We start from the raw sequence: 14,909 nt of genomic DNA, 5'->3' as shown, positions 1-14,909 counted from the left end.
CTTGCTGTATGAACTATCTTTCTAAAACACAAATCTGATTAGATCATGTCTCTGCTCAAAACCCTTACACAGCTCTTAACTTTCCCAGGATAAAGCCTAAACCCTTAGCTTGGTATACAAGTACTTGGTGATCTGACCTAGCCTATTCCTTATCTCTTCCCTTAACTTTTCATTCACTCCATTTTTCAGCCACATCAAACCACATTTCTAGAAATTTCTTAATATGCTCTGTACTTTTTCATGGAGTCTCTTCTCTGTATTACAAACTTCACTCAATTCTCAGTACCCAGCTCAAATGTCAACTCCTTTGAAAAGCCTTCCTTTATTAGTCAGAGTTAATCACTCCCTCCCCTGGCTCCCACATGGCTTGTACATAACTCTGTAACAGCACCTGTCATATGGTGTTATATTTATTAACTTGCCTTTCTTGCTCATCTCCTGCCTCAGTTCAACCTTGAGAGCTGTAAGTCTTTGTATACCATATCAAGGCCTGACATATAACCAGTGTTCAGAAAACCAATATATTAGATGATCGAATAAACATCTGAGCAGAAATGTTAAAACATTTAAAATTTTGTTAATTAAATGGGATGGGTGGGCATCAAGCCTGGCAGGGTTCTGTCCTTGGTGCTGAAACAGAGACAGGATTCATAAAGCATGGTAGTTTAGAAAATTCTGCTTTCCATAGGAAATAATTTAGAAACTACTGGAGAAAATTGTGGGGTTTTTTTTTTTTAAAGTTTATAAGGGAATTGGGAGTCAAGAGAAGGGAGTCAATAATTGTCATTATAACATCCTGAGTAGTTACCAGTACTCTAGACATCAAAGAAAACCAGGATTTCTGCACTCTCTCTGTCTCACAGTATTGTGGATAATTAAGAGCTTCTCAAGCTCCATTATTGCCATAATTTAAACATCTGAACAAAGGGCAATGTCATTAAAAGCTGATATAGTGTTCCTTGGTGTTTGGGCTCTTTGTACAGAGGGCTATGCTTTCTTAGGCCTACGTAAAGTGGATGTGCTTGTGGGCTGGGCTGTTCTCCATGACTTTGCTGACTTGGATTCAATCAAGCACAAGTTATAATCATTTCAGGATTGAGACATATTGAAATGCCACAGGAAAACGCTGCTGTTGCCTAAAAATGGACATTTCTTTCTGAAATTCAAAACAGATGTTGGAAAACTAATAGCTCAGTGAGATCCAGGCAGCAGATGCCATCAATTTGGGCTGCTTCCAGTCAATTCAGAAAACACTATGGAGAGTAAGATGTTGCTAGGTACTGTTGATGAACTAGTTGGGGACAGGATATGAGTAACTGTGGTAATAATAGCTGCCCTTTATTAAAGACCTTTACTGCATATTCTCATATGCTCTCCCCTACCAGTCCATGCAAATTTGGTAATATTTTCTTCCATTTACAGATGAGGAAACTGAAAGTCAGAAAAGTTAAATGACTTGCCTAAGAGTCAGCGTTTTGACACAGGTCTAGTCTGGCTCAAAAGTCTGTATTACTCTTCCTTAAGCACTATTCACTATTACTTCCCAAACATTTGCTAACACAAGGAAAGGTGTAATTAATGCTGTGGCAATGATATGAAGCTCTAGGAAGCACAGAGTGGGGAAGAAGTAAAATAACAGGGAAGAAGTAAAACTAGGATGAGAGTGGGGTTAAGGTGGGGACTGGGGATGCCCCATGAAGGAGGTAGCATTTGAGCTGGGGTGTAAAAATGAGTAAGGTTTTGAAAGGCAGACATAAAGTGGACAGGGCATTCTCAGAAGAGACAGGGTGAACAAAGATATGAAGATGGGCACCACGGGACCTTTAGGCAAGGTTAGAACCAGACAGTAGTCTGGGGCCAGATTTGTGGGAGTACTGAATGCCGAGTTAAGGACATTGATTTCAAACTGTTGAAGACTTTTTGAGTAGTAGAGTAACATAACCAGGTCTATTTTTAAAAAGCCACTCAGGCAACAGAATGGAAGAGAGGTTAGAATTAGGTCAGATTTCAGTTAAGGTCACACATAAATTATATTCAAATTATTCTATGAGTAGCTTAAATATTTAGGAAAAAACACTATATTTTAGAATCTATTTCAATGGGAGATTTTCAGCTCAGCCAGAATGGCCAAATTTTTTAAAAAATGAAAAATTTGGAGCATGGGTCTTCCTGGTGTGGCTTCTGCAAAAGTAGTATAGAGCCAGCATTTTGACTGAGAACCAAGAAAGTGATTTCACTTGAATTTTGTTTTGTTCTGTTTCCCACATCTTTTGTTCCTGCTTTATTTTTCTCCATAGCTCTTACCACCATTTAATATACTATATATTTTACTTCCTTAACTTTATTTTTTTTAATTAATTAATTATTATTATTTTTAAACATCTTTATTGGAGTATAATTGCTTTACAATGGTGTGTTAGTTTCTGCTTTATAACAAAATGAATCAGCTATACATATATCCCCATATCTCCTCCCTCTTGTGTCTCCCTCCCACCCTCCCTATCCTACCCCTCTAGGTGGTCACAAAGCACTGAGCTGATCTCCCTGTGCTATGTGGCTGCTTCCCACTAGCTATCTATTTTACATTTGGTAGTATATATATGTCCATGTCAGTCTCTCATTTCGTCCCAGCTTACCCTTCCCCCTCCCCGTGTCCTCAAGTCCATTCTCTACATCTGCATCTTTATTCCTGTCCTGCCCCTAAGTTCTCCAGAACCATTTTTTTTTTTTCAGATTCCATACATATGTGTTAGCATATGGTATTTGTTTTTCTCTTTCTGATTTACTCCCCTCTGTATGACAGACTCTAGGTCCATCCACCTCACTACAAATAACTCAATTTCGTTTCTTTTTATGGCTAAGTAATATTCCATTGTATTTATGTGCCACATCTTCTTTATCCATTCATCTGTTGATGGACACTTAGGTTGCTTCCATGTCCTGGCTATTGTAAATAGAGGTACAATGAACATTTTGGTACATGACTCTTTTTTTTTTTTTTTTAACAACTTTATTGAAGTATAATTGCTTTACAATGGTGTGTTAGTTTCTGCTTTATAACAAAGTGAATCAGTTATACATATACATATGTTCCCATATCTCTTCCCTCTTGCATCTCCCTCCCTCCCACTCTCCCTATCCCACCCCTCTAGTTGGTCACAAAGCACCGAGCTGATCTCCCTGTGCTATGCAGCTGCTTCCCACTAGCTATTTTACATTTGGTAGTGTATATATGTCCATGACACTCTCTCACCCTGTAGTACATGACTCTTTTTGAATTATGGTTTTCTCAGGGTATATGCCCAGTAGTGGGATTGCTGGGTCATATGGTAGTTCTGTTTTTAGTTTTTTAAGGAACCTCCATACTGTTCTCCATAGTGGCTGTATCAATTTACATTCCCACCAACTGTGCAAGTGGGTTCCCTTTTCTCCACACCCTCTCTAGCATTTATTGTTTGTAGATTTTTTGATGATGGCCATTCTGACTGGTGTGAGGTGATACCTCATTGTAGTTTTGATTTGCATTTCTCTAATGATTAGTGATGTTGAGCATCCTTTCATGGGTTTGTTGGCAATCTGTATATCTTCTTTGGAGAAATGTCTATTTAGGTCTTCTGCCCATTTTTGGATTGGGTTGTTTGTCACTTGAATTTTTGATGTTATTGTCACATTTTAGAGATTCCACGATTCATCCTAGCAGAAATCCTTTGGTTCTCAAGTGCTATTGAGCTAATCTTGCTTTATATTTAAATGTATGATATGTATATTTATATACACATAGGTGTATATATTTGTTTTACATATAAACACATACACTCATGTATTCATCATATGTACACATTCAAGTAAACAGGTTTTAAAAAGAAAAAATAGCAGAGGCATTCATTTGAAAATCTTTGACCACTAGCCTAAAATTAAATAGGAAAAAAGCAACCTAAGAGATTGCTGGCTCCTAGATTTCCATGAGGGGTGTTCCTCACCATACATTTACATAAATCTGTTTTATGGGCTTTTATGAGCTCATAGCATCAACACCTTTCCCTTTCAAAAAAGGGAAACAATCTAATTCTCAAACTTGAGACCCATTACTTTCTCCTTGGAGGTCCTTTGATACTTTATCACAGCTTTCTTCTCAACAGATTTCTGGGCTGGGTTGCTCTTTCCCTGAGGAATAAGTGGGCACTGCTCCATCCTGTTTGTCTGACGATAGTTAAGAACAATGAGGGGCTTCTTCAGAGCATTCCCTGATCTTACTTCAGGCACCACGTGTGGACCCAAGAGCACACAGCCTCGGTGGAGACCACCCTGCCCAAGTCTGTGCTGTAACACCACCTCTAGACTCACAGGAGATGGAGTTCCATTTTTAAGTGTGCAAAGCAGAGCCATGACCACAGTTCTTTGCAGCAACTCCTATTTTGAATACCTGATATGTGCTAAGCTCTGTACTAGTCACTTTATGTATTTTATTTAAACCTCCACAGCTAACCCCTAATATAATAGTTACCCCTAATTTAGAGAAGCAGAAACTGAACTTTGTGGAAATTAAGTGATTCTTTCAAGGGCACAGAACTAGTGAGTGGGTCACTCTTACTTTTAACATATCTAATTAGAGTCATTGGATACATGAATACTGGTAAATCAGAAGATAAGGCCCTCCTTCTATGACAATGGCTGTCAAATCTGACTGCATGTTAATATCACCTGTGGACCCCTAAACACACTGAAACCCAGGCCTCATCCCAGACCAATTAAGTCAGCATCTCTTGGGGAACTCAGGAATCAGTATATTTTAAAACTTTCTAGGGGTTCAAATGTATAGTCAAGGTTGAGAACTGCTGTTCTATAATGTGATTGTATTATTAGAAATAATAATAAATTAGGATACTGCTGACCTTGTTGGATAATCATTGCAAAAGGGAAAAAAAGGTTATAATTGTGCTAAATCTAAAATTGCTGTCCTGGGCTAACATTCCCCATAGTTTAAGTGGACAGCACTAAAGGACTCCACCCAACAGGTCAACTTATTCAGCTGCTTGGCAACGTAGGGACACATTTTGCATTAACCCACCCTGGTGGGACCATCAGCACACAGTTTTACCCCAAATTAGAGGTTTAGAAGGCTCTTTTCTGTGATCAAGGTTGCTAGTGATATCAACTGCCTCAAGAAGTTTTGGTCTAAAGTTGTTTCTTGATGCCAAGAATTCTGGGACCTTAACCAAGCACTTGTTCCTAGTGGTTTGAGCAAATCCAAAGCCTTTTGAAGGAGAAAATTTGGCCCTACTCACAGGCATCTTTTTTTAATATATATATATCTCCTTATTGGTGTATAATTGCTTTACAATATTGTGTTAGTTTCTGCTGTACAACAAAGTGAATCAGCCATATGTATACATATATCCCCATATACCCTTCCTCTTGAGACTCCCTCCCTCCCACCCTCCCTATCCTACCCCTCTAGGTGGTCACAAAGCATTGAGTTGATCTCCCTCACAGGCATCTTTGCAGCCACGATTGTGTGGGACAGAGATGTCCTCGGAACAAACAGACACATCAGAAGCTTCAGTGTTTACAGCAGAATGTCAGCTGCGCTGCCTGAACCAGGACCCAAAGTTTATGAACTGTCTTCTAGTTAGGAGCCCTGAGTATTTGGCACTAGTCAGACCATTAAACTTGGAAATAACTATAAATCAACATTTTAAAAAGTGAATCTGAAAACCCATAGATGAGAGTGAAATTCTAAGGTACATGATAACTTTCTATACCTCCAAGTTCCCTAATATCATCTCAAACTTCCCTAAGATCGTCTCAAACTGTAACATGCATGTGGATTGCCTGGGGATAAGGTTTAAACGCAGATTCTAATTCAGTAAGTCTGCATCATGGCCTGAGATTCTGCATTTCAAGGAAGAGCTTAGGTGACACCAATTATGCAGGTCCATGGACCTCACTTTTCATGAGCAGACCTTAAGCAACGTTCCTGTGTATCTGTGGCTGACTAGTAAGGATTGCCTGTCACAACACAGAAAAAAAGCATGATGCTGAGCCTAGAGGAACATATTCCACAGACTGGGAAGATCATAAATGACTCTCAACCCAGGGAGGGAAAGACACAGAGAGAGGGAGAAGGGAAAGTTGGCACATGAAGGGAAAAAAAACCTAGATTTTCCTTTTTCCAGTGAAGGCTGGGATGTATGAATAAGTTTTCTAAGTACTCAGGGAGTCAAGAACACAGTGAGATGCACAAAAGCAAGAATGGGGTTTTCCAAGGGTCCTAGAAAGATGGACGATGATGTCAGAACAGAGCTGCCAGGCCTGCAGCACTGCTTCAGAAGGCCCACCTTTGCAGCCAGGAGGAGTCGGGCCCTGGGGCGGAATGTGGGAAGCATGTATAAGAAGTCCAGCATCATAAGCACCAAAACGGTCTCCCAGTTAGCCTTCTTTTCCTGTTCCCTGCTTATCCTCAGCATGTAGTCCATTGCCTGTCATAAAATCGATGTTCAATAAAAATTTACGGAATAAATGAGGGCTAGAACAGGGATTGGGTTTGTCATGCTTGTCCCATATGTCCTATATTCCCAGGGGCATAGGGAGAAAAGGTAGACCAGTGGTTCTCAATCTTGGCTGCATGTTGGAATCACCTGGGGAGCTTTAAACACTACTGATGGCTGGGTCTCACACCTACAGATGATGACTAAATGGTCCAGGGATGGGGGAGTATGAGGGCAGGACATTGCAATTGTTCAAAGTCTCCCAGGTATTTCCAGTGTGCAGCCAAGGCTGAGGACCACTGGGGCCCACCAAGCTAACTTCTCGGGGAAACCCGTGGAAGTGACGGCTCTGCCACAGTGTTACATATAGAATAAGAGAAAAATACTTTACGTTGAAGCAGAGGGAATTTTGGCTGATAAAGAAAACCCTCTTTGGGATACTAAGTTTTTCTGATTCATCATAAATGACCTGAATGGCTGGTATGGCTTATTTGTATAAGTAAAATTTGCATTGCTAGCAAGATTTCCCACTTTTTCTCCAAATAATTTGGCCTCATCAGTCATAGGTGCAGGAATGGAGGAATAGTTACCTTCTTGCATCTAAAAATGTGGTCCCTGGGCCAGCAGCGTCAGCATCACCTGGGAGCTTGTCAGAAACACAGAATCTCAGAACAAGCACAGACCTACTCATTCAGAATCTGCATTTTAACAGAATCCTGGAGATTCATGTGCACGTTCAAATTTGAGAGCCATTATTTCCAAAGAAGTCTCTCCCTATCCATAGATTCTGTGACTGTTTGTGGGCAGAGTCCCAGTCATCACTAATGAAAAGAAGGCCAGTCGCACCAAAAGAGATGTGGGTGAGAAACAGCTGTGATTATCCCTTTCACGATGGAAGCAACTAGACATGACCCTTTACGGGCCCAGGAATCCATGAACATGTGATTAAATCTCACTCTACTGGCCAATATAAATAGCAAAGTTTCAACAAAGCTTACTTAGAGCTTTACATTGTTCTACAAATCAGCCCTAAACATTTTCTCTGACAGGTTTGAATTTTGAGCTATAAATTATCTACATCTTAAAGTCAAAAACTTTGCCTTGATCTCATTCTACTGAAATATATTTCTGAATAGCAGAATTTGCTGATTCATTCTCTTTAAAATGTATTTAAAATTTTTGTCCAGGTACAACAAGTCAGCAAGAGAAAAAAGCATCAGGGCTGCCCTGCACTGAGGACCCTGCTGACCTGTTGGAATTCAACACCCGGGAACCAGCATGGGGGTTAAATGAGACCTTCCTGCCCAGGAACCCTGCCTTGGGCCCTCTTTCTTCTTGTCTACACCTTTCCCACTATATCAAGGGGAGAATGATTGTTGGTGGTAACTAAGATGAAAAGATTATGGAAGGAAGAAGATGGGACTCTGGGCCAAAGAGACTTTAGACTCCTCTGTGAAGAACTAAATAGAGAACAGAAGCATAAAGGGGGAGGGGGTCCCATCTCAGAGCCTTAGAAGGGCACTGAAGCAAACCCCAGTTTTTTCTCTATTTCTTTGTATGTCGCTATTATTTTTTAAATTACCTAAAACTTAGAAATAAGAAAAAAAGTGGGCAGCACATCTTTTCAATGTCATATGGAATAAAGGCTACCCAAGGACTATCTAGGTGAATGTACTTAGTTCTACTCACTGTTTACTATTGATTAAATGTATTAAATGTACCAGATTTAGTGAAGTTACATGTTAACTTACAGATTTTTTTCCAGCAGATATGCATAGAACTGTCTGGTGGAACAGATAACCCAAAAGATTAGGGTTTGTTGTCCTGTAAGACAGTAACCAGTTTTGTATCTAACCAAGCAATCTTATCCTTGCATTTGTTTACAAAATTGCCTAACTAGGAATTTATGGATTTGTTCTGTATCCATCCAGGGTCCGTCCATACCTCGCTTCTCAACTTCAACATCTTACTGGCTCCTCCACTAATTAATGAGTTAAATAAAATCTTTGGCACATGTTTATTAAAAATTTTTTGTTCTATTATAATTTAATTAACATATATATATATTTATTTTTCTTTACCAACGTATGGTTGAAGGTTGAGCTCCAATGAGTATTTTCTGTTTAATTTATTGAAACTGAATTGAAGCAAACTGAATTTACCTGGAATTGAAAACATTGGTTCTAATTCTTATTCTGCCACTGACTTTCTGTGTGACCTTGGGCAAGTCACTGAGCTCTTCTGAATTTAGTGTTCTCATTTGTAAAATGGATAGTAGTTGCACTTGATCATGGCTAAGATCTCTCCTAGCTTTAAAAAGTCTACAAAATCAAGCAACAACTAGCTGATGTAGGAAATGTTTGGTTTCACTTCTTAGAGAATTAAAAGTAAACATGGATGTTTTATTGGGGTTTTTTTTCCCCTTTTTCCCTTTATGAATAAGATGGTAGTTTCTGTCCTTGATAAATCATGGAAAAAACTGGAAAAATCCCCTCCCCCCAAATAATAGGATTAGGACAATAAGCCAATTATCTCTCTGAAGCTGTTAGGGGAGGGTCAGTAGGAGCATCCCCACATGCTCACACCCTGTGAGGTTGAAAAGAAACCTGTTTAAACATAGAAACTAAGTATTGATAGGGCTAATGAAGGTCATTTAATCAACCAGACATCTGATGCTCTAACCTCCCCTCTAGTGTGTCAGCCAACTCTGCCCAGACAGTTCTAGGGAAAGGAAACTCAGTCACTTTGGGGTCCATTCTTGGATAGGTTTGACCATTAGGAATCATTACTAATACTAATACCATTAGTATTCCTTACTTTAAAGTCTTTCTTCTGATGCTTTCCTCCCATTAGTCCTAGGGCTACTTCTTGAAGCCATTCAAAATCAACTTTACACCTTCTCCCCACAAGAGCACTGTAGCTATTTTAATACAGCTAGCTCTCTCTCACCCTTCCCTGAGTCTTCCCCTTTCCAGAAAATATGCGTAGTATTTTCATCCATTTTTTCATATCCAGGCTGTGAGGCCCCTCACCATGTTGCTGGCCCTTCTCAAACAAGTTCTGGTTTGTCCATATCCACTGGAAACTGTGATGCCCAGAAATAAATTCAGTTCTCTAGAAAGGTCTGATCAGGGTAGGATAGAATGTGGATATTGGTTTGCCTTACTAGAAACTATGAGTCTATTAATACATCCTAAGATCACAACGGATGATTTGGTTAAATAAAATAATGTACATGTACTCAAAAGAAATCTCTGTAACCACTAAAAACCATGCTTCTGAAAAGTACTGGATGATTTGGGAACACCTCATGACATGTTGTGTGCTAGCTAGTCTCCAGAGATGGCTGCTGCCAATCTTCCTCCCTGCTGTGTGTCACTGTCCCATGAGATGTGGAGTCCATCCCTCCACCCCATCAAATCTGGGCCAGGCCGGTGACTGCTCTGACCAATGGAATGTGAAGAGAGTTATGTTCTAGCACCTCTAAGCCCAGGTGTTAAAAAGGCCTGCTGCTGCTTTTATGCTCTTGGAGCCCTGAGCCACATGTACAAAGTCCAGGCTACCCTGCTGGCAAGAGAGGCCACACAGAGAGGCCCTGGGAGATGAGAAAGCACTTGGAGGAACAGGCTCCAGAGAGGAGCGCTGAGGTACCAGCGAGTGAGTGAACAGGCCATGCTGGGTCATGTGAGGCATCCCACCTGCAGCCCCAAACACTGTGGAGCAGGAACTAGTCATCCTGCTGGGCCCTGGCCAGGGTGCCCGAGCCACAGAACCATGGGAACAAAACCAAAATGGTTGTTTTAACCTATCAAGTTTTGAAGTTCTTTGGACATAGCGATAGATAACTGAAACATATTGTTAGGGTGAAGAAAACAGCACGCAAAATAGCCTAGCATGTTTGTTTTTTAAATATATATATACGTATATGTGTGTAGGTGTATGTGTAGCTTGATATTTATATTTATACACAAACATACTAGCTGTGGTTTTCACTGGGAGATAGGATCATGAGTGTCTTTAATTTCATCTTTTCGCTTTTCAAAAATTTTACACTTGTTTTTATTTTGTAACAGAAAATTCTTAAACTGTCACATTATCCTTTTGACAAGCACTTTACAATCTTAATTCACATTAAGTTTACTGTTGATTATATATATATAATAAATATATATTTTATCTCTTGAGAGTATTTTAACATGGCTTCTCCCCAGAGAAGTGGCAGGGTTTATGACATTTAAACAGGACATACAAAAAGCCTCTTGTCCTGAAATTCTTGGCCTCTCCCACCCGGAACTGCACTGGAGAAAGTTTTCAATTCTCAGGCTGTACACTTCAGTTATTTCGCTACTGTAAAGCTACTGTTTTTGTGGTTATGGAAGAGGGGTTGCTATGGCAATGCAATCTGACTGAATGCCAGAATGCGTCTAAAACTGGTAGAAGTGCCTTTTTCAGGGTTTCCTCTGAGGATTAATCATTTTCCAAGAATTGTATCTTCTTTTCCTCTCCTGTTAGAAATGGTGCCGGAGCACCTCAGCCAGTCCTGGGACACGGACAAAATGAGGATGGGTCCGAGAAGGACAAAGCTTACGGTTGGAAAAAAAGACCACAGAGGAGCCATTTCCTACCAAATACTCGGGTTTCTTTCCACCCCTCCCTCCTTGACTGCTTTGCCACATTTGGACCCCTCTGTCCTTACTTTCCACAGACTCTCAGGCTTTGAGGTATCTTTGTTGGCTTCCTTTCGTTCCACAAGTTGTGAGGAACTTCCACAGCGATTTCCCACACATTAGCATTTGTTCATTGCCACGTTTCCCATCTTAGCTCTTCAAACGAGATTTCATTCAAAGGACCTGCCTGCCCTCCCTGCCCTGGCAGCTTCCTCATCCAGGCCACCTTGCACATAGCCACCAGATTCATGGCTCTACATTTTGCCACCTCAGTCCAAATGCCATGCCTTGACATGCGGGGCCCAAGGCCTGCTGCTACCCACATCCCTCCCATGTCCTCCTCCCCACCCTCCTGCTGCTTCTCTCCATCCAGCTCAGAAGTTCTCCTTACCACCCCATAGATACCTTCTCCCTTTGTGCCCCTTTACCTTTGCTTCCACAGTTTCTATCCCTCCCCCCACCATCTACTACTCACATTTTAAACTTCTTTTTCCCACAGAGTTCATCCAGCTAAATCCTCTGTTATGAGTTAAGTTGTATCCCCTGCAAATTTGTATGTTGAAGTCCTAATTCCCCGGTACCTCAGAGTGTGACCTTATTTGGAAACAGGGTCATTTCAGAGGTAATTAATTATTGGTAAGATGAGGTCTTACTGGAGCAGGGTGGGTCCAATCCGAAATGACTGTGTCCAGACATTAAGAACAGACTTCTGGTTGCCAAGGAGAAGGGGGGTTGGGGGAGGGATGGACTGGGAGTTTGGGGTTAGTAGATGCAAACTGTTACATATAGAACGATAAATAACAAGGTCCTACTGTATAGCACAGGGAACTATATTCAACATCCTGGGATAAACCATAATAGAAAAGAATGCAAAAAAGAATGTATATACGTGTATAACAGTCATTTTTCTGTACAGCAGAAATTAACACAACATTGTAAATTAACTATACTTCAATAAAAAAATAAATTAAAAAAGTAAGGACAAAAAAAGAAAAAAGAAGACTGTGTCCATAGATTGATAAAAAGGGAAATTTGGACACTGAGACACATGCACAGGGAGAGTACCACGTGAAAGATACAGAAGACAGTCATCTGTAAGCCAAGGACAAAGGCCTGGCGCAGATCCTTCCCTCACAGCCCTCAGAAAGAACCAACCTTACCAATACCTTGATTTTGGACTTCTGGCCTCCGGAACTGTGAGAGACTTTCTGTTGTTCTAAGCCACTCGTATCAGTTTCCCCCAGCTCTAAATTCCCTTCTCATTTGTGCACTCCGTTTAGCCATCTCTGCCAGAGGTGTCTCCCCGCTGTCTTAAGCCTGTTCTCTGCTTGTATCACAAGTGCATATCTGACTCCCTAACAAGATTCCGATTCCTCAGGTGAAGCCTTATCTCTCTGCTTCTTTTTCATCCCTGACAGGGCCTGGTACTTTGCTGACCTACGGAGGAGGCTGAATTAGATGGAGTTTACCCTGGAGGATGATTCCTTGCTCCTGTCAATATACTGCAGAGTTTCTCTAAACCTACTGCGGTCAGACAAGAGGCCACGGGCTCCAGGTCACCAAGGAGAGACGGACCAGTGGCCCTACAGGGGAAGCACATGGAGTCATGGCGTGTTAGGCCTGGAGGGATCACAGGGAGAGATCATCTAGTCCAACCCTTTCAGAGGACACAGAGGCTGGGCGTGCGGCCGTGGGGATGGGGGACTAAAGGGTGGGGTGGGTGTTAGGGCTGTCACATCACAGAGAGCAAGAGCCAGAGCTGGCATGAGCCCGGCCCCCGGCTCCCAGGCCAGTGCAGGGGCTGCCTGCCCTGTGGGAGGGGGCAGGCTGCCTACAGGGCATTCGGAGGACCACCTGGGCACGCTCTGTAGGGCAGGTCAAATGCGCTACAGGCCTAGTGACTTACAAAAGCACCAGCACGATCAACGTGAAGGGAGAGGGTTAGAACGATGAGGTGGGGTTGGCAGTGCAGCTGAGGGCTCTGCCAGACAAAGGGCTCTGCAAAAATCGGTGCCGTTGCACAACCATGACGGGCACTGTGTGTGTGCAGAGTGCAGCGGTCAGCCCGGGCAGACTCCTGTCACCAGTCAGGATTAGGAGTGGCCTGCGGGGGGCACGGCTGTGGGCCTCGCCACCACTGTGGCTTGATGCACTGAAACTGTTCCTGGGTGCAACTAGTGAAACCAAGAGCTCCACGCAAAAGCCCAGGTTTTTCCAGAGCAAAGTCGAGAAAGAGACACCCATCAGAATTCCGTATCTTGCTGAAAGAAGGCATTGGGTCCAAACACAAGAGTATATTAAAGCAAATGACTGAGTAACATTGTAACCAAGCAGCCTGCAGCCCTTCAAAAGTTCTGCTATAAAGAGGTTTTGATGACCTGAGAAAATTCTTACAATATTACACTAGGTGAAAAATGCAGACTGAAAAGAAAAAAGGTATATTCAGGAACTCAACCACGTACAGCAATATGCACAGGATGCATCCAAAATGTTCATAGAGTTTAGCTGTGATTTTTAACCTACTTTTTATTTTCCTTCCCTGTATATTCCAAATTTCTATGGTGAGCATGTATCATTTATAGAGTATAAAGATAATTGTGTTTTTATGTTTAAAGACACAAATTCTGTTTTTATAAGGAGGTATAAGCTGATCCCATTCTCTGTGCTTTGCAATGATTATGCTACTCTGCTCTCCAATAATGCTCTCCCCAACCAAGAGGAAATCCCACCCCAGATGCGTCAATCCATTTACTCACATTCTGCATATTTCTGGAGTTGGCCAAATTCTTCTGGAGTGAGGGAGACCCACCGTTCTTCACTCATCTTTCCCGGGTGTGCACGCTTGAGGCTAGGGAGAGAGTTTTGTTCACCAGGCTGTAGCCAAGGCCCAGCCTAGGGCCTGGCTCATTGCAAGTACACGATGGACAAGTCTTTCAGGAGATTTCTCGAGGACCCAAGTGTCTATGGCAGCAGCGGGCACTGTTTAGCAGCTGAGAGAAGACCTCTGCTATTCCTAAGGCAACATCCTTCTATCTGTAGTCACGGTAAATTCAGAAATCCTTGCTTTTCCTGGGCAGGGGTAGAAAAGACATTGGGAATGAGAATGTTAGAATACATACGTCATCTTTTCTTGTAAAGAAAAAAAAAACCCCAAATGTTCTTTGCTGAAAGCTCTATAGGAGGCAATGGTTCTCAAGGTTGGGGGGAAGCCACCTGAGGGAATTCGGAAGAGGACATACAGACCAGAGCAGCACAAGTCCAGACAGCTGTCTGGCTGGAGTGGGGGTTAGGTGATCTGTATGAAGAGGTAGCCATACTCCCAAACTCTGGAAAATTTAAAATGTGTCTCATGAGAGGTGGTAGTAGGGCCACCTAAGGGCATCCTCTAGTCATGAAAATGCCTCAGGCTGTAGGTGTCTCACGAGTAAGTACAGGACAGTAGCTCATGTGGCGTGATTTGAAAGGTAAGCCAGTCTCTCCTCCACTGATTTCTAAATTCCACTATTAGAGCTGCTTACCTTCCTTTTATGAGTCATTGAGTCACTCTGGAAATTCAAATACCACTCCCCTCAAGGCTGGCTAACATCCTAGTGACTGAAGCAGTTTTCTTTCCTCTCAGAACCATAAAAACATGATTAAAGGGAAGGGCTGCTGGGTCCATTGTGGAGAGCCTGAGGGAGGGAGGGAGGGGGTGGATTCAGACAAAAACTTAGCATCTTTTCCTTTGAGCCCCTCCTAGCATGGTGGCTCTATC

The 14,909-nt window shown here is 42.0% G+C and overlaps 1 protein-coding gene across 4 annotated transcripts in view; it reads right to left on the bottom strand.

Moving 5' to 3' along the window:
• DGKG (diacylglycerol kinase gamma) overlaps positions 1-14,036 on the bottom strand; it is a 162,236-nt gene extending 148,200 nt beyond the window's left edge. For all 4 annotated transcript variants that reach the window (XM_061194375.1, XM_061194376.1, XM_061194377.1 and 1 more), the window contains exon 1: positions 13,912-14,036. In XM_061194375.1, coding sequence (XP_061050358.1) covers positions 13,912-13,978 — 67 coding nt within the window. In that variant the 5' untranslated portion in view covers positions 13,979-14,036. The remainder of the gene's footprint in view (positions 1-13,911) is intronic.
• Positions 14,037-14,909: the final 873 nt, after the last annotated feature.

The sequence above is a fragment of the Eubalaena glacialis genome, chromosome 6 (assembly GCF_028564815.1).
Source record: "Eubalaena glacialis isolate mEubGla1 chromosome 6, mEubGla1.1.hap2.+ XY, whole genome shotgun sequence".
NCBI classification, from domain to species: domain Eukaryota; kingdom Metazoa; phylum Chordata; class Mammalia; order Artiodactyla; family Balaenidae; genus Eubalaena; species Eubalaena glacialis.
This window is presented reverse-complemented; position numbering and strand designations above follow the sequence as displayed.